We start from the raw sequence: 19,384 nt of genomic DNA, 5'->3' as shown, positions 1-19,384 counted from the left end.
AGCAGAACCCACCCCCCACCCACCCCACCCCACCCCCGCCACACACCTCCCCCAGGTTCTTTGTGCCCACTACTTTGAGACATGGATAGGGAGCTACTGGGGGCGGCCACGAAAGTTTCTTTCAAGCCAAACGAATTGATTCTTTCAAGGACTGAGCCTTTGATATAAGTCTAGGAGCATCACCTTCGAGGCCCCGAACCAACCAACCCAGATGCAGAGATGAAGGACATGAGGTATGGCCACTATTGGGCACCTCCTGAATGCCAAGTGCCGCCCCAGCCATATGCTGCGCCTGTAGCATTTATGGGACCCTCACAATGACACTGTAAAGCAAGGATTATGACTCCTCCTTCCTTGGGCCAAATCCTGCAGTTAAAGTCGTTTTAGAGACCAGAGGGGGCCCTTGGGGCGGGGGAGGGGTGATGTGAGATGAAAGGAAGACACCAGCCATGGTAAGTGAAATTATCTAAATCAGATCCAGCCCCAGTGCAAGGAGGGGCAGCTCTGGGAGGCTGCAGAAGGCAGAGTGGGTGGCGAGGAAGGGGAGGCTGAGAACCCACACAGTGATTGCAAGCAGCTGTTGGTGGGAGAGTCCATGGTGGCCGGCCCCTCGGCACCAGCCCTGCTCTCTGGCTCTGTAGGGACCTGAGTCAGCTCTCAGCTGGCGCTGAGGCTCCAGAGAGCTGGCAAGGAGGGGCCCATGCTGGGGTGAGCCCAGGCCCGTGGGCAGCTGGGGACAGGATTTCAGCACCACATCAGCCTTGATGGCTCTCTGATGGAACTTCTCTGTCCTATAGCTGACATAACCACAGCCAAGGCAGCGTCCACACCCAAGGCTTTGCCAGCCCCTAACCTGACCAACCCTCATGAAACTGTCGCACTCTCTGGGTTCGGGCGTATGTGTTCAACATGGATGTGTCAGTGGGAGGGCTTTGCTTTCGTGTGGCCCATTTTGAAGTTCTTAGGGCTCAGCTCTTGCTGGCTGCTGAGTCATGTGGTGGTGGCCCCAGGATTCCGGGGCTCATACCAGGTCATCTGGATTATCTCTCCACGCCAAGACAGTGGCTCCCAAACTTGAGAGTGCGCAAGACGGATCGTGCTGCAGAGCTGTTCTCCAGGTTCCCAACCTGGGGTCCACCCTGCGTACTCTCTGAGGCTCTAGGCCTTTCACGTAGAGGGCCCTGAACACTTCGCAAAAATGCTCTCTGGCGTTTGAGAAATTAAAATAATGGCGTGTTCCTCACCCCCATTCCTCTGGACCCCATAACCACATAACAACTGCCCATTTTACCGGGAAAACAAACTGAGGCCCCAAGACAGTGCATAAGAGCACACAGCTGGTTGGAAGGACATCCAGAAGCCCCTGTCCCCCTGGCCCCAGCTGTGTCTTGGGCTGGGCAGGTTGCCTGTGAAAGCGGCAGCTTCTATTTCTGCACTGGCCTGTTTGAAAGGACGAAAGGAAACACTGACGGATGCACGACAGCTGCATGGAACTCAGAGATACTGTAATTTGGCACTTTCAAGATGGCCTCATAGGGCTTCCCACTCTCATGAGAGCCCTGGTCCCCAAAGAAATTGTTTGTTTTGTTTTTTCCCTTCCTGCTATTTATTGATCTTGGACAGGAGAGCAGGGCTCAAGTTCGGAGTCTAATCTGCAAGGAAATGATTTCAGAACAAGGAGTGGAAGATGAGTGGGATTTAAGAAAGTTATCCCTCATTATTCCTCAGCCAGAATCTCATCCAGAATTTTCCCTGTTGCCAAAACCAAGCAAACACAGCTTTGTACCTTGCCCCAACTTTCCACAGATGCCTGCCATTTCCACACCCCTGATTCGCAGGAAACCCCATTACAGCCCAAGAAAGATCTTGAGGCGGTGTTTTGGGGGGCCACAGGACCCTCCTCCAATAGCAGTGGGTCTTTGGGGCTGGCGGCTCTCACACTTGTTTGCAGATGAGGCACCGTGTTAACATGGAGGCTCCTGGGCTTCTCTCCCAGAGATCCTGATGCAGGGGGCCTGGGGTAGGTCCCAGGAATCTGCATGCTCAACGCAAGACCTAGCTGGTTGTGGGATCCTCATCGCTGTGGACCGTTCTCTGAGAAGCCCTGTGCTAGGATGAACCAGCCCTTCCGAGTGTGAGGAGGGGCTGCCAGGGATGGAATCGCTGAATGATCTTCCAGAAATCTAGCATCACCACAGGAACCCTGCCGCACAGTCACCTTGATCGGGCCTCGGGGACAAACTCACTTCTGTGACGTTCTTGTCCTAAGCGGCACAGTGGGCTGGCTAGCGATACTCTCATGTTGGCACTGAGGCCCCAGGCGGGGGGGAGGGGCCGTGCCACCCTCTGCCCCTCCTCCAGTCCTCCTGGGGAGCCAGAGGGTCAGCCTGGCACAAACCTCTGGAGGACATGGCACCAGCTGCAGTTGAAGGTCAGCTCCGAGGACACACAGGCGTCACAGTTCCGATGCTGCAGGCAGGCTGCAAGAGAGAAGGCAGGTGACCCTCAGCATCAGGCCCTCCGCGGACTTCCAGAAGGTGCAACTTTCCCAAACACTGGGTCCTCATGGAACTATGGAGTCTAAGTAGCAGGGACCCTAGAGGTCATTAGTGCCACCCTCACTTGAGTCCAAGCCCTGATTCTTCCTTCTCGCCTTCCTTTTCCCCTGGCCTCTTTCTTTCTGTCACCCCAGGGGGTCAGGCCCGAGCCGGTGCTAGGGATTCTGCAGAAAGTCTTGGGCCTCCCAGTCGTATGCGGAGGCAGACACTAAACAGATAACCAAGCAGAAACAATTACATAATTATCATCGTGATGAGGTTTGTGAAAATTACAGGGTCCCCTAAGCACGTACAAAGGGATCTCACCTAGGCTGGGAAGTTATACTGCTGGGCGGTGGCCCATAATTACAGGGTTAAAAAGGACTCTTTTTTTTTTTTTTTCTGAGAAAGAGAGAGACAGCGTGAGCAGGGGAGGGTCAGAGAGAGAGGGAGACACAGATTCCGAAGCAGGCTCCAGGCTCCGAGCAGGCTGTCAGCACAGAGCCTGACACGGGGCTCAAACCCACGAACCGTGAGATAATGACCTGAACCAAAGTTGGACACTTAACTGAGCCACCCAGGCGCCCCGAAAATGACTCTTTTTCTTAATTGAGATCTATTTGACATATAACACTGCGTAGGTTTAAGGTGTATAACATATAGATTTGATACCTTTATGTTGCAATATGATTGGGATTGTAGCGGTAGCTACCACCGCTGCTACGTCACATGACAATTGTTTCTTCTCTTAGCGAGTTTAATGTTTATGAAACAGTTTTGTTGTCTCTAACCACAGGAAAGGGCTTTTAAGATGTTGTGGTTTGCTCCCCGTCCAGCGCTACCTGGGAGCACTCATTCCATGGTATTTGGTCCATGTGGAGGGATTGGTGCCTGAATCTTCTCCTGGTCCGTCTCTGCTTCCTCACTCGCCTCCTCCCAGGGAAGTCTGAACACTGAGTTTGTGGCGGTAAACAGACAATCCTTTTTTTTTTTTTTAAGTATAATTTATTTACTTTGAGAAAGAGAGAGAGCGAGTGCAAGTTGGGGAGAGGCAGAGAGAGGGAGAATCCCAAGCGGGCTCTGCTCTGTCAGCACTGAGCCCGACACGGGGCTCGAACTCACAAACCGCGAGATGATGACCTGAGCCCAGGTCGGATGCTCAACCCACTGAGCCACCCAGGTGCCCCTAAATCAGACATGCCTAATTCCATCCCTTTCTTCTCTCTCTCCTCTTGGAAGTGGGCCTCCCCGAGGGGGGCTGTGTGGCTATCTCTGCTCACTTGGGTTTACATCTTACTTGGAAAGTTACTTCACCCTCATTGTGCCTCAGTTTCTCATTTGTAAAAGAGGGATCCCGGTACCCTCTGCTTGGCAGACCTGCAGCAAGTATGGAATAAGGCCATACCCAAAGAGGGTCTGTCACAGTGCCGGCCACGTGGCCAGCCCTGTGAATGCTGCTTGTTACTGACTCTGGTCTTATTCATTCCCCTCAGTGGACCTACTAGGTATTCATCCACTCATGCATGCATTCATTCATTCTTTCAACAAATATTTACTGAGCGCCTACCACGGGCCGGGCACTGTCCCGGCTGCTGGAGATGCCTGCATGGACCCTGCAGGCGAGTGGAGGAGACAGCCAACACACACACAAACAAGGGGGCGCCTGGGGGGCTCAGTCAGTTGAGCCTCCAACTTGGGCTCAGGTCATTATCTCACGGCTCCTAAGTTCGAGCCCCGTGTCAGGCTCTGTGCTGACGGCACAGAGGCTGGAGCCTGCTTCAGGTTCTGTGTGTCTGTCACTCTCTGACCCTCCCCCTGCTCACTCTCTCTCTCTCTCTCAAAAATAAATAAGCATTAAAAAACAAATACACAGACAATGAAGTGTACATAGGTTTCCAGTGGGCTGTGAAAAAAAGTGGCACCGGACAGAGAGGCAGAATGAAAGTGGGGATGCATTCTAGTCAGGGAGGCTGGTAAAGGGCCCTCTGAGGAGAGGTGGTGTAGGCAGAGGCTGGGAGAAGGCAGGAAGCAAGCCTGGCAGCTCTCCTGGAGGAGGAGGAGTCCAAGCAGAAGAGTCCCTGCACACAGAGGCCTGGGAGGAGCGTGTTGTAACTGGGTTCTAGACAGCGGCCGGGACGCTAACAGGCTGGGCAGAACAGACAAGCTGAGGATGATAGGAATGAGGAGGAGCGACAGCTGGGGCCTGGNAATTTTTTTTAATGTCTTTATTTTATTTTGAGAGACAGAGAGTGAGCGGAGCAGGGGAAGAGAGAGAGGGAAACACAGAATCTGAAGTAGGCTCCAGGCTCTGAGCTGTCAGCACAGAGCCCAACATGGGGCTCGAACCCACGGACTGTGAGATCATGACCTGAGCCGAAGTCGGACGCTTAACCGACTGAGCTACCCAGGTGCCCCGAGTCTGTGCATTTTATGACAAGGAAAGCCAGGCCCTCACCCAGAATAACTGTGCATAATCGAAAGGCTCATCTGATGAGCATCCAAACAGAACACACCGATAGGAGGAAGAAGTGACAACTAACTCAGAAAAATTGACCACACATTCAATAAACATCACACACGTTTGACTCTACTGTAATCCATTAATTAGGGAGCCAGTTTGCTTTCCATGGGCCCCCAACAAGATGGTGGCTGGCAACCAGCCCTTGGTGAGAGAGAGCAAAGCTGCTGTGGGCAAAGTGTGGTCACCTTCAGTCACTATGGGAGGGACTGGCTGTAGGTGGCACTGTGTCCTTTCAAAAGAATGAGAGCTCTCTGGCTGCTTTGTTCCCTGGTGTATCCAGAGGTTCTAGAATAGCAGCCGGCACGTGGTAGTCAGTTTACAAATGTTTATGGAATTTGATGTATTGATGCTTCTGTTATCCCCATTTTACAGAGGAGGGAACGGAGAGGCTCAGAGAGAGCCACGGAGCTATGAGATCTCAGCTATGAGCAGATCTGGGTTTGAACTGAGGTCTGTGTGAGCCAAAAGCCTGAGCTCTTGGCCTTGAGATCCCGCTGGGGGTTTCCCTGCCTCCGCTCCCACCCTTTGGTCCATGCCACGTTTTCATGAGTGTCTCTTCCAGACAAGGGACTGCCTGGAACGATCACAGAGCACTGTGGCTTAGAGACAACCCATCCATACCTCTAGAAGCATCTTGGCTAAGTCCTTCTCCACCTGAAGGTAAAAGAGACTTCTTGTACCGGGGCACGTGGTTTTCTCAGGACCAAGGTAACCAGCCTTCCAGGGGTTCAAATCACAGCCTTGGTAGCGCTGCCCCCTCCCCTGGTAGCTGCCTGCTCATTCCCAGTGACTCCAAAGGGCCCTTGAAAGGCTCTAGTCAAAAAAACCCCGGGAGCTTCGGTGAGGTATGCGTAAAACCCACTGACCTTTAATTCTCATCTGCATTTCAGATGTCCCGTGTGCTATTAAATGCTCACAAAATTCACCGGAGGGGTGAGAAGTGGCTGAAATGTACAGACAGTGCCCCAGAAACGTATTCCCAGGACGGTTCACTTCCGCCCAGGCAGTTACCCTGCCCTTGGGTGTCCTTGCTCCTAAGTGAAGTTTATTCAAGTGCTAGGACTGAGGTTTGCTCTCAGCGTCCTTGAGGAGCCCCTGGTTCTCAGGCCCCACGTCTTTCCTGCCAGGAAAGAGCTCAAGGGGGGACAGGGTGGCGCTGTGACCTGCAAGTGGTCCTGGTCCTGTGACCCTGTGGTGTCTGTGTCCTTCCTCTTTTCCAGGGGAAGACACCGACTGAGCCCAAATAAACATTAAAAAAAATAAATAAAAATGCAAGAACAGGGGGCACCTGGGCATTTGGGCATCTGGCTCTTGATCTCGGCTCAGGTCATGATCTCACAGTTTGTGAGTTTGAGCCCCACGTTGGACTCCAGCCTGCTTGAGATTCTCTCTGTCTCTCTGCCCTTCCCCAACTCATACTCTCTCTGTCTCTCTCAAAATAAATAAGTAAACTTTTTATTTTTTTTAATTTTTTTTAAATTTTTTTTTAATTTTTAATGTTTTATTTATTTCTAGGAGAGAGAGAGAGACAGCGTGAGCAGGGGAGGGTCAGAGAGAGAGGGAGTCACAGACTGAAGCAGGCTCCAGGCTCTGAGCTGGCAGTCAGCACAGAGCCCGACGCGGGGCTCGAACCCACGAACCGCGAGATCATGACCTAAGCGAAAGTCGGACGCTTAACTGACTAAGCCACCCAGGCGCCCCATAAGTAAACTTTTAAAAAAAAAAAAGTTTATCCATTTTTTGAGAGAGAGACAGAGCACAAGCAGGGGAGGGGCAGAGAGAGACGGAGACAGAGAATCCGAAGCAGGCTCCAGGCTCTGAGCTGTCAGCACAGAGCCTAATGCAGGGCCCGAACCCGCAAACCATGAGATCATGACCTGAGCTGAAGTCAGATGGCTTAACCGACTAAGCCACCCAGGTGCCCCAAAATAAATAAATAAACTTTAAAATAAAATGCAAGAACAGGAGAGCTGTCCTCTCCCTCTCTCTCCCCAGCTTCCCTGACCATATCCTGAAGAACATCTAACCCTGATCCTGTGGGGTCAGCAGCAGCTGGGGCCTCAGGCACAGTGTGCCTTCGAGTGAAGGTGAGTAGGGTGCAGGGTGAGTGGGGTGTGGGGGGCAGAGGGCCTGGCCGTGGCTCTTGAAGGGCTTCAGGAGAAATTGCTTTATTGCCTCCTGCCTGTGAACCCCACCCCCATAACCCCTCCTCTAAGGAAACTGCAACAAAAAATTTAAGGGCCGATCCACTCAGTTCCTGGATTACCTTTCCTGGGGGCTCAGTCTAAAAATTCTGGGAGGTATACCTTTCCTGGGTTTAACTGTGTGTTAGTAACAACAGCGGTCACGTGTCAAGTACAAACCACACCCCAGGTCTGGGATGTGCCAGTTAGTGTCAGAGCTGCCATTCATTCATGTCCTCAACGCTCCCTACTGTGGTTCTCACCCTTCCATAGCTCTGGGAGGGTGGCAGTGCCAGGCCCAGGTGACAAACGAGAAATGGCAGCCCCGAGAAATTAGGTGGCCATATCCACCCAGGGGTCAGTGGTGGGCCTGGCAATGGAGCCCCAGATCGTTTGACTATAATGCTCTTTGCAGGACAGCGGGAATGACCCCTACTCACTTGGCAGTGGGGTGAACTCCACAGCTGACGTGCTGGTGACCTTGCTGGGGTCCAGCTCCACACGGTGGTATTCGAAGATGGTCCTCCGCCGAGATTCTGAAACAGAGGCAGAGCCTGTCATCGGGGGCGCCTCTTGGCCGGACGGTGGGGGCAAGAGATTGCAGCGAGTGGAACAGAGAGTCGGTAGGCAGCCACTGAAGGCAGGGATAAACTCATCAACCTGGGACAATGACGTTGAGGCTGCAGGGAGACTGGAAGACAAGAATTGACTCTGAGAGGGGAGCTTTGTATGGTAAGAAGGTTAAACTGCTCAACGCAGAGTCCCGGCCACTGCTGAGGTCAGGACCTAGGAGCTCCCATGCTGCTGCATGGCTCTGTGCCTTCACAGCTGCTGTTCCCTTGGTCCATAATGTTCTTCCATCCCTTCTCTCCTGGTCTAGCTCAACCTTCCAGATCCAGCTCAGGGCCACTTGCTTAGAGCAGCCTTCCTTAGCCAGCTGCCTCCTCTTCTCCCTTCAGGCCAGGTACCCAGCTCCCACTGCACCCACCATATTGTGTGGTCATTAGGGTCTATTTGGAGGGTGGGGCCGTTAGGCTGTGAGCATCTGCTCCTGAACCTGACCCACAGCCAGCTCTCTGCGAACACCTGCAGATGCACAGGCCGAACTTGGAGAAACTGTTCTCTCCTGGATGGAAGTCAGAGCGAGGTTCGGGGTCTGGGGCTTGGCTTATGTCCTGCCTCAGTCCTGGCAGGAACTCCCTACAGGACATCAGAGTCAAGAGGCCTGAGTTCTGATTCCGATTCTGCTCCCCTTCTTAGGGCCTCAGTGTCTCATCTGTGATGTTGGAAAGAAGAAACACCTGCCACAACACCCTTGTGGGGACAAAAGTGGAATTGTAGATGAACTGACTTCTCCTGAAATGACAATCTGTGATTGTGACAATCTGTGATGTTTCCCACCACATCCCCTCACGCACCCAAGAACCATGACTTGGGGGTGATTTCCTGAGGCTCTGAAAGGCAGCCAGGTAGCCGCTGAGCTTTGTGAATGAGTTTCCCTATAAGGAGAAGGGACTGCATAGCGTTTGGTCTGCCCTGAAGCTACCATCTTCCTCCAAGACCCTGCCTCCCTGGCTACACAGTGATTGGTCCAGGGCTGGGCATCAGATACAAGCTGGCCAATCAGAGACCTTCCCTGGGACTGTTCAACTAGAACCAAAAGACCCTTTACTTTCTAGTAATGAAGCTGAGAAAAATGCATGCTCCGAGTCCGTGAATGACCACAGGTCCCATGAAGCAGGAAGTACTGGGGGCTTTCCAGGCTCTGGTGTCCCAGGACCTGCCCTATCCCCTGTCCCCCTGGCTATCAATTCTTCCTTTGGTTCTTTGCGCTATTTCATATCCCCTTTTCCACTTAAGCTAGTTTGAGCTGGGTTTTTGTTACTAGAAACCCAGAACAGGCAAGGATATATGTTTCTCTCTCAGTTGAGCATCTCAGCTCTCAGCATCCTGTGCAATGGCTGGGTGTCCTACCCCCCCCACCCCCTCCTGAATAAAGAATCCAGGGGAGCATCTGCTGCCTGAAAGAACATCTCATCTACGTTTTTATCATTGGTTAATCCCAATCTTGGAATCAATGTCTCCTACTCAACCCAGGATTGAACCCCCAGTTTGTCTGGTGCTAAAACACACTGTCTTTCTATGACCCCACACTGCTCTGCAGCAGAGAAATGATGGACCCCTCAGCCCCTGAAACATTCCCAACTGCAGAATGTCCTGGAAACATTCTCTGCAATGAAGGAGTCTTGACTTGCGGCATTTGCTGCTTTCTATGGTGCAAATACTTCCCATGCTGATTCCGCGCTACCAATTTGGCGTCATTGAACACAGAATTGGGAAGAGATGTGGCCACTCTGCTCTTGTGACTCTGCACAAGGGTCTCCAGCACACCGTGGTTCAGGGTTTCTTTTGTTTTTCTTTTTTAATGTTTATTTATTTTTGAGAGAGAGAGAGAGCAGGATAGGGGAAGGGGCAGAGAAAGAGGGAGACACAGAATCCAAAGCAGGCTCCAGGCTCTGAGCTGCCAGCACAGAGCCCAACGTGGGGCTCGAACCCACTTCATCTCATCACACAGGCATTTTATCACCTTACAGCCTCACAAGAAGGAGGGTGAGTATAGTACAATAAGATATTTTGAGAGGGGCCACATTCATATAACTTTTATGACATTACATTGTTACAATTGCTCTATTTTATTACTAGTGTTGTTAATCTCTCACTGTGATTAACTTAGAAATTAACTTTATCATAGGTTAGATGTGTATAGGAAAAAACATAGTATATATATAAGCTTCAGCACCACTCCGCGGTTTCAGGCATCCACGGGGGATCTTGGAACATGTTCCCTTGGATAAGGGGTGTGGGGAGGGGGAGACTACTGGATTTGTACTTCTAAAAGAGTAGAAGGGAAGCATTTACAATGTTTCTTTAAGAATAAATAATCAAGGGGTGCCTGGGTGGCTTAGTCGGTTAAGCATCCAACTTCGGCTCAGGTCATGATCTTGCGGTTTGTGGGTTTAAGCGCAGTGTCGGGCTCTGTGCTGACAGCCTAGAGCCTGGAGCCTGTTTGGATTCTGTGTCTCCCTTTCTCTCTGTCCCTCCTCTGCTCGCTCAATCTCTCTCACAAAAAAAAATAAACATTAAAAAAATGTTTAGGGGTGCCTGGGTGGTTCCATCAGTTGTGTTCGACTCTTGATTTCGGCTCAGGTCATGATCTCACAGTTTGTGGGTTCGAGCCCCACATCAGGGGCTGCTGTCTGTGTGGAGCCCGCTTCAGATCTTGTCTCCCTTTCTCTCTGCCCCTCCCCATTTGTGTTCTCTCTCTCTCAAAAATAAATAAGTAAAAATTTTAAAAGTTTTAAATAAATAATCAAGCCAACATCCCAAAGATGGAGGAATTATGTGCTTACTTTTCTTCTAAACAGCCCTAAGTCTGAGAGAGAAGCGGCCAAGAGGCAAGCCTCATAAATATCAGGCAGTCACTGCCCAACGTCTACAGGGTTACCAAGGTCTTAGAGAGAAGAGAGCCCTCCATCAAAAGCCAAGTTCACAGAGCACCGTGTGTGTTCGCGCACACACAGATTGTTTTCCGTACAAGAAAGGCCCATTGCCAAGCAGGAATGGGGTCTGAAGGAAGACACTGCGATGAGGAATGGCACCTTTCTGTAACTCATCTGCTCTGATGAGACACCAGTTTTCAATCCGTACAAAGGCCGATATGTGCTGCAGGGCCTAGGAGATGTGGGACATCTAGATGGGGGACACCGAGGCAACCCTCCACAGCTCCATCCCACCCGCCACCCCCAAGGGCCATCTCTCCTTCTGAAAAATCATCCCTTTTAGCACTAAAATGTAATAGGGAGGAAAAAGTGAAATTCCAGGTCTTCCAAGGAGCCTGAGACCATGGGGTCTAGAGTCTATGTAAACATTTCTTCTTTTATCCACTTCCTCCTTCAAGGCACAGCTCAAAGGACATACTTTCCTTGAAGGCTTCTCCACCCTCCTTGGGCAAAGTTGGCGGCCTATCTTCTGAGCTTCACAGCCTCCTGTACAATGTCTGGTGTCACCTGTTACACTGCTCCATCAATATCAACTCTGCTGGCCACCTGCCCCACCAGGCTGTGAGCTCCCCCAGGGCAGAGCCTGCTAGTTATTTGTGTCTGTGCCCCAGCCTCTAGCACCGGGCCCTGCATGTAACAGGGCCTCAAGATGTGAGTGTGAATGAATGGATGGATTATAGGTAGCCACAAAAACCTCAGCAACTTATTATAACTTCAGCACACAGCCCAAAGGAAGAACGCCCTTCCTCCCCAGCCCACCACAGGCTATGGTTTTTCCCAAAAGGACGGCCCCCAATGGGCTGCAGAAAGCCAGACATGCCCCTTGCTAACTTAGAGCTCCAAGCAGAGGGAGAGCTGGCTTTCAGCATTTCTCCACCTGCAAGGATGTAGGGAAGAGCTTGCCCCCAGGGTCAGAAGGAAGGCGAAAGGGAGGGACCGACGGAGCCAAGGTTGGGCAAAATGGAGACATGAACTTGTCAAGGCGCCCAGTTCAGGGGTAGAGACAGACGGGCCAGGGAAGGTGAGGCTCCCAGCAAACTCACACCAGAGTCTAGGGATGAGTCTCCCCACCACGTGGGTTGGGGAACAGAGTTGAGGATGTGCTTCAAGTGAGGATGCAACCAGACAGGGTCAGATGCCCTGCAAAACCTGACACAGCCCTACCCCAAGGCAGGGGAGATGAGTGTGGTAGGAAGGGGAAAGAGGGTGGGTGTGCGGAAATATATCTCTGATTAAAACTATTTGCTCATTTCAACCGCCAACTTGTGCTTGGTTGAGTGTATGGCTTTGGGAATATTTTTATTGCTCTGTAAACAGAACTCTTAATATCCCCGCCTGAGTTATTTGCTTTTGGATTAGCTCGCCAACATCTGGGGCTCACCCAAGGACGATGACGTCCATCTGTATGACCAACAGATCCTTCCAGAACCAAGACAGAGGCCATCCCAAAGCCACATTTCTGGCAGCTCGAGACATTCTGCTTTATCTCCATTTCCACTCATCAAAGATTCAGGAGGTGCTAGGGTCCAGACACAGAAAGCCTGCCTGCCCAAACAAGAAATTAAAAAAATTCTTTTTTTTTGTTTTAATGTTTATTTTTGAGACAGAGACACAGAGCACAGCAGGGGAGGGGCAGAGAGAGAGGGAGACCTAGAGTCTGAAGCCCCCTCCAGGCTCTGAGCTGTCAGCACAGAGCTCAATGCAGGGCTTGAACCCACAAACAGGGAGATCATGACCTGAGCCAAAGTTTGGATGCTTAACTGACTGAGCCACCCAGGCGCCCCAACAAGAAATGATAATGGCTCAAAGGAGAGGTTTGCGTGTCCCACTTTGTTTCCAAACAAGACACCAGTGGGGAAGGGCTGGGTCTGTCAGAAGAGATCAGACTGACAAATCTGGTCACTAACTGCCCTCCAGACGGGTGGTCACAATATAACAAGTATAAGATGGCGGTTCCAGAAAAAGCTTTCACTTGCTCGTTCATGTCTTTCTTTGCTCATTTGATTATTCATTCAATAATCATAAATCGAGCCCTAGGAGGGGACCGCCAGAGGTAAACACGAAGGAGCAGGACCACAGTGTGGAGCCCTTAATAATGAAATCCTCATTAACTGATTCCACTAGTTCCAAATCTCCCTCAGTTTTGACATGGCTATACTTAAGATGCTTTTATACTGTCCATGAAAGAAAGAGGTTCTTTTTTTTTTTTTAATTTATTTCTAGAAGAGAGAGAGAGAGAGAGAGACAGCATGAGCAGGGGAGGGTCAGAGAGAGAGGGAGTCACAGACTGAAACAGGCTCCAGGCTCTGAGCTGGCAGTCAGCACAGAGCCCGACGCGGGGCTCGAACCCACGAACCGCGAGATCATGACCTAAGCGAAAGTCGGACGCTTAACCGACTAAGCCACCCAGGCGCCCCAAAAGAAAGAGGTTCCTGCAGTCAAATAAAGAGCATATAAGCTACCCTGTGTGCTTTGGTGCAAAATGCTGCTAATTGCACATAGATCTTTGTATCAGGCATGTTCTGCCAATTCTCTGAGGCAAAGCCAATGTAGCAGTTTATACAAGTAATGGTAAGAAAAACCCTGGCCGCTTGCAGCACCTCCTTCCCTCAATCCCAGGAGTGAGACTGCTCTGAATTCCCTCCATCCTCAGGTAAGGGTGGGAGGAAAGTGTTTGGAGCCTGGGGAAGGAGACAGTCCCCCAGACTAGGTTCAGTGGCTGGAGGGTTCTAGAATAGTGGGGAAACCAAACTTCACTTCTCAGGGCACTCCAGGCAGGCAGGAGCTAGGGTTCAAGGACAGGGATACCGTCCATTCTGGTGGGGCTACCCATGGTGGGCTTGGACAGTGGGAATATCCATGGTGATTACGAGAGCTACAGACCAGAGAGCTGTCCCCGACTCTGTGTCTCATTTAAGCCATGGTTATGTGGGATTTACTGGTATTCACAGCTCAGCGTAAGCCAAACTAATTCTCTACTCGTGGGTGGAATAGTGGACCCGGAGGAATCTGACCTCTCAGCCACATAAAATCCATCACTCCCCAAAGCAGAGGTAGTGGCTCTTTAAAAGCTCCATGAAGGCCATGGATGCTGTCCCAGAAAAAAATGCATGCATACGAATATGCCCCACCCACACCTCAATATTCCTCTTCACGTCCATGCCTGGAGCCCAGGCTAAAAACCTCCGGTAGACAGAGATGCAACTAATTCCCAAAGTACTCACTCCCCACTGCAAGTGGCATCAGACTCCTCCTGTTCTCACCTGGGGTCACCAGAGAGCAGGGGACAAGATCCCTGTGGCACTATTCCCTTCGGTGACACTCGTTCTTGTGCACTTTCTCATTTTTTGAGTGCCTGGCCCGCCTCAGGCCCCGGCTAGGCGCTGGGGAGAAGATGCCTGAGGAAATCATGAGTTCTGCTGCGTGGAGAACTGAGTGGACCAGTGGATGAGGAGAATTTTGCCAAGTGGCAAAAGAGTTGAAATGGGGGGCATGGCATACAATGAACTGAGTACTAGAGATGTGGACAGCCCTTGGCGTGTTTGGGGAACAGGACATGCAGACCGGTGATGCGCTGACAGAGAGTGGTAGGTGATGGGAGGGTCTGGAGATAAGCCTATAAAGGTAGGCTGGGCCAGCTGCATGGGGCCTTGAATGCCACACCCAGGATTTTGACTTCATGCCGCAGGCAATGAGGAGCCACAGAATGACATGATCAGACCTGGCAGTGACGAGAAGGAATGGGGGGCAGAGGGAAGGGGACGAGGGGCTGGGAGCTGCAGGGCAGTGTCTGCGGGGTCAGGGGCCAGCTTTCCCTGGCGGATGGACCTCACACCGCAGCAAACAGTGCCTGGAGCCCCGAATCCAGCAGCTCCCACATCAGAGCCCTGCCTCCTGTTGTGTCAGGTGGACTGGGCTTCCTCCCGCCTCCCCACATCTCCCTGGCTTGCTCTAAAACAGCCTTACATTCCAGAATCACAGAGAAACCTCAGATGCAGACACTCCCTGGGGAATCTGACTTCCTCTAATTCACCCTCATACAACAGCTGGATCCAACACACATTTCCTGAGACTACGCCTGCCCACAACACCCCGTGAGGGGGGCACCAATGAGGCAGATGGGGTTCAGTAATGCACGTGGCCGGGGGGGACCCGGACACTAAGAACCACCCTTCCTGCAAAACAGCCTGGGATGCATGGGCGTTCTGGGGAACTAAGGAGGAAAGGACTCACCCCTTCGGTTGGAATGGGGGTGGATTAGACTTAGAAAGTCTCAATGGTCGATCCAGGGTTTAAGAAAAACAGAAGATCTGGGCTTCAGGTCTCTCTCAGAGCCGTGTGACCACAAGCAAGTCACTTCACGTCTCTGAGCCTCTGTCCTCGTTTACAAAGTACAGACCTCACTTACAGTGTTGGAAGTATGACCACATAAGATTTTGTAAAGGTCAGGGGCGTCCAGGTGGCTCAGTTGGTTGAGCGTCTAACTTCGGCTTGGGTCATGATCTCACAGTTCAAGGGTATGAGCCCCGCATCGGGCTCTGTGTGGGCTCAGAGCCTGAATTCTGTCTCTGTCTCTCTCTGCCCCTCCCCCTCTCATGCTCTATCTCTCTCAAAAATAAATAAAACATTTAAAAAAAAAGATTCTGCAAATCTCAGAGCCTGGGATGGGATTATAACCAGTGTGGTGCTCAGGCAGCCTCTGACATGGCCCTCAGTGGCCCTACCTCCTGATGTTGACACCCTGTGGAATCCTGTCCTGAGTGTGGGCTGGACCTAGTGACTTGCTTCTAACCAGTGGAATATGGCAAAGCGATGGGATGGCGCTTCTAAGATTAGGTTACAAAACAACTGGCCTCTGTCTTGCTCACCCTCTACTTCTCTCTTGTTTGCCTGCCCTGATGGAAGCCAGGTGCGATGTTATGAGCTGTCCTATGGGGAGGTCCACGTGTCAGGAACCGAGGGGGGCGCTCCTCAAGGAAGTGAACCCTGATAACAATCATGTGAGAGCTCTTGGATGCAGACCCTCACCCCAATCAGTTGTTGAGAGGATTGTAACCTGGCAAGCACTTTGCTTCCTGATCCACAGAAACTCTGGGAAAATGTTCGTGTGTTTGTTTTTTAAGTTGCCGTTTCAGGATAATTTGTTACATAGCAATAGCTAACTAATACAATCAGAGTGATAGGGAAACTATTAAGCAAGGAGCTCAGTACATGTGCTGCCCAACCTGTTAGAGAAGATGCTGCCTGGAGCACTGGGGTGGGGGCGTGGTGAGCTGCTTGCTAGCGTCCTGGGTGTTCAGGGAAGGTCAGGACAGGCAGACAGAGTAGTGGGAATTTATCCTATGGAAATACTCACAAAGAGGCACAAAAATAGCTGTTTGCAAGGATATTCACTGAAGCATTATTTGTTGTAGCAAAATATTGGAAACTGTAAAACCTATGTCCAGGGGATTGGCTAAATTAAGGTACATCCATGCAACAGGCTATCAAGTAGCCATTAAAAAGAATGAGGTACGGGCTGATACGGAAGGATAGGCACGATATACTTTGTTCAAGTACAGAAAAGTGGCATCATATGCCATCTTTTGTGTTAAATACCCAAACATATACTTACCTATAGGCTTATAGCTCTAGAAATAACCTGGTAGCCCTTGGTTGCCTTCAGGAAGGGAAACTGGGGGCCAGGGTCAGGGATGGGAGAGAAACCCATTTTTTTAATACCCCCTTTTGTATCTTTTGAGTTTTAGACCAGATGCACTTATTCATGAAAAAAATTATATCATTTTATAGATTACAATAAAGGGGAGCATTCATAAAGAACAGAATGGTAATTCATGTTAATGGCAAAAATCTCCGAGGTGATATGCAAGGGCAAACAGCCACCATAGCATGTGACTTTTTGCTGCTCGTTAGACAGAAGTCACCCACAAGTGCTGTGGTCGCAGCATCTGACCTGTGACACACCAGCATCAGGATATCACGTGCTCCTCTTTCTGCACTGTCTGCTACTGTACCAGAGGTCTGGCTGGGTTATAAAATAGTGAGTTGTGTAACAAAGACTGGCAGAGGAAGATATTCGAATACAGGACTCACAGGCTCAATGCGCCAGACATCGGGCCAGACACTCCTTGGACATCCCTGTGTTCATTTTCACAGTAACTGTAGGAAGCATGAACCACTTCTATCCACAATTACCAACAGAGAAATAAACTCTAAGAGGCTAAGTGACTTGCCAGGGGTCAGATGCTCACGGAGAATTAGGTCTATAATCCACACTTGCAACTCCAGAGCCACGCCCCTAACACTCTACTCATAACCTTGAACATGGGAGGTGCTAGATAGACTTCTAACATGAGCCTGAGTCCCCGCCCTCCGGTTTCTGTTAAGGACAGAAGCTCTGCTCAGATGATAAAACCCACCCCACCCCCACATGTCTTCCTCTTCACTGTATCTCAACAGCAGCCAGAACACAGTGGTCTAATGTACTGTAGGAACTCAGAACATGTGTATTGATTGAACTCAAGCAACAGACATAAGTAAATAATGCTTCCTCTGAGTTCCTAGAAAGGTAGTGCCATGCCCGTCTACAGGAGAGTACTTCGGTGTCTCCCAAGCACATCCTCTCACCCAGCCTGAGGTGGCTAGGGTGGAGTTCGGGGTGTCCCTCGGTCCCATCAAGCACAGGAAGGGATAGAGGAGAGGAGACACGGGTCTGCTCCTCTTTGGGGTCCTGGAGGTTAGACAGGGGGACTTTTGCATACACAACACAGCAGAAGAGGTCAGGTTCAAAAGACTCTGAACTAAGGGTCCAGAAGCAATGGACAGTGTGCCTACTCCCCAAGAAGTGTGAGCTCAAGACCCTCATGGGGGTGAGCAGGGGCTTACAAGCAGGAGAGAAAGAGCTGTGCTCTCCAAAAATATCAGAACTGGAGGAGGACCAGGAAGGAAAAAGCACTGTTCCAGCTATATCCCCATTTTACAGATGAGGCAACTGAGGCTAGAGAGATGTGATTTCCTGAAGTACAGAGAGTGGACGACCATGGCTGAGACTGGCTTCCTTCCCCTGAGTCCCCTGTGATGCTCCTGTCTCATGGGGTGAGGATGCAATCATGGTTGTTTTCTGCAAGGACTCGAAAACCCTAATCTGGTGTCTCCGGAGAATTTCTAAGTGTACAGGGGGCGGAGTGGCTCCCCTTCCCCTACAAAACCAGAGCAGCGCCTCCCACTGGAGATTTCATTGGGAAAAAAAAACGGTTCCTCTGCTTTAACGAAGAGAAGTTGGAACTCATTATGCTCCATCTTCCTTTGGAGCCCGTTCAGCATCCAGCTATCCATCCACCTCCACCACTGCCAATCCCTCCCCCCCGCCCCAAACCCAGGCTGGGTCAGTCAGAGCTCAGTCCAAGCCCGCCGAGACCTCCGCCGGACCCCTGGGGACTCACCTGGTACATCCGGGGACGGGTTGAGAATCATGAAGGCGTCTGACAGGCCTGCTTTGACAGGGTGCTGGGAGGAGCTGATTTCCAGGACAGACATAGGGATCTGCAGCGGGGGAGAAGAGGCTCCACCTACCCCTCCAAACACCCTTGGGCCAGCCTAGACGTCCCCTCTGAGTTCCAGACCCATCTGCCTGCTCTGCAGCATCTTTTGGAGGACTCAAGCACAGCTCAAATCCAGTGGCCCCCATCCAAATTGCAAGTCCACTCCAACTATCTCCAGCACGTTTCCTTTTTCTTTGCTCTACCTCCACGCAGGCCAGAAACCTGGGAGTCACTCTTCCTTTCATCTCCACCCTCTTCCACCTCACACATCTCTGAACCCTCTTAATCAGCCTGCTAACTGGCTCTTAAATCTGTCTAGTTCTCTCCATCTTACCCTACCCTACTCCAAGCTGGCAACACCTCTCTCTCCAAAACCATCTCCCAACCCTCCCTCTGAGCCACCAACAACCCGTTCTCCACGCTGAAGCCAGAGTGACCTTTCTCAAAGGCAAATCTGGGTGTTCCCCTGCCCTATCTTGCTCCCCACTCTCCCCCATGGCCAGTCTTGCTGTCTTCTTTCAGTGCTTTGTACCAGCCAGGCTCTGTTCTGCCGCAGGACCTTTGAATGTGTCTTTCTCTCTCCTCTTTGTTTCCTTAACTCCTACACATCCTGCAGATTTCAACTCTTTTCCTCAGGGAAGCCTCCCCTGCTGAGGGAAAAAGCCTCATAGAGAGAAAAAGAAAGAAAGAAAGAGAGAAAGAGAGAAAGAGAGAAAGAGAGAGAGAAAGAAAGAAAGAAAGAAAGAAAGAAAGAAAGAAAGAAAGAAAGAAAGAAAGAAAGAAAGAAAGAAAAAGAAAGAAAGGAAGGAAGGAAGGAAGGAAAAGAAAGAAAATAAGGAAGGAAGGAAGGGAGGGAGGGAGGAAGAAAGAGAGAAAGAAAAGGAAGATAGAGAGAGAGAGAGAGAGAAAGAAAGAAAGAAAGAAAGAAAGAAAGAAAGAAGAAAGAAAAAGAAAGAAAGAAAAAGAAAGAAAGAAAGAAAGAAAGAAAGAAAGAAAGAAAGAAAGAAAGAAAGAAAGAAAGAAAGAAAGAAGGAAGGAAGGA

At 50.7% G+C, this 19,384-nt stretch overlaps 1 protein-coding gene across 1 annotated transcript in view; it reads right to left on the bottom strand.

Annotated features, from left to right (window-relative positions):
• PLXDC1 (plexin domain containing 1) overlaps positions 1–19,384 on the bottom strand; it is a 60,406-nt gene that overhangs the window by 11,566 nt on the left and 29,456 nt on the right. Inside the window, exons 7-9 of the mRNA XM_077779326.1 lie at positions 18,244–18,343; positions 7,682–7,777; positions 2,399–2,480 (exon numbers count right to left, since the gene is read on the bottom strand). Of these exons, the coding sequence (XP_077635452.1) occupies positions 2,399–2,480; positions 7,682–7,777; positions 18,244–18,343 (278 nt within the window). The remainder of the gene's footprint in view (positions 1–2,398; positions 2,481–7,681; positions 7,778–18,243; positions 18,344–19,384) is intronic.

The sequence above is a fragment of the Crocuta crocuta genome, unplaced genomic scaffold (assembly GCF_008692635.1).
Source record: "Crocuta crocuta isolate KB4526 unplaced genomic scaffold, BGI_CrCroc_1.0 scaffold68, whole genome shotgun sequence".
NCBI classification, from domain to species: Eukaryota; Metazoa; Chordata; class Mammalia; order Carnivora; family Hyaenidae; genus Crocuta; species Crocuta crocuta.
This window is presented reverse-complemented; position numbering and strand designations above follow the sequence as displayed.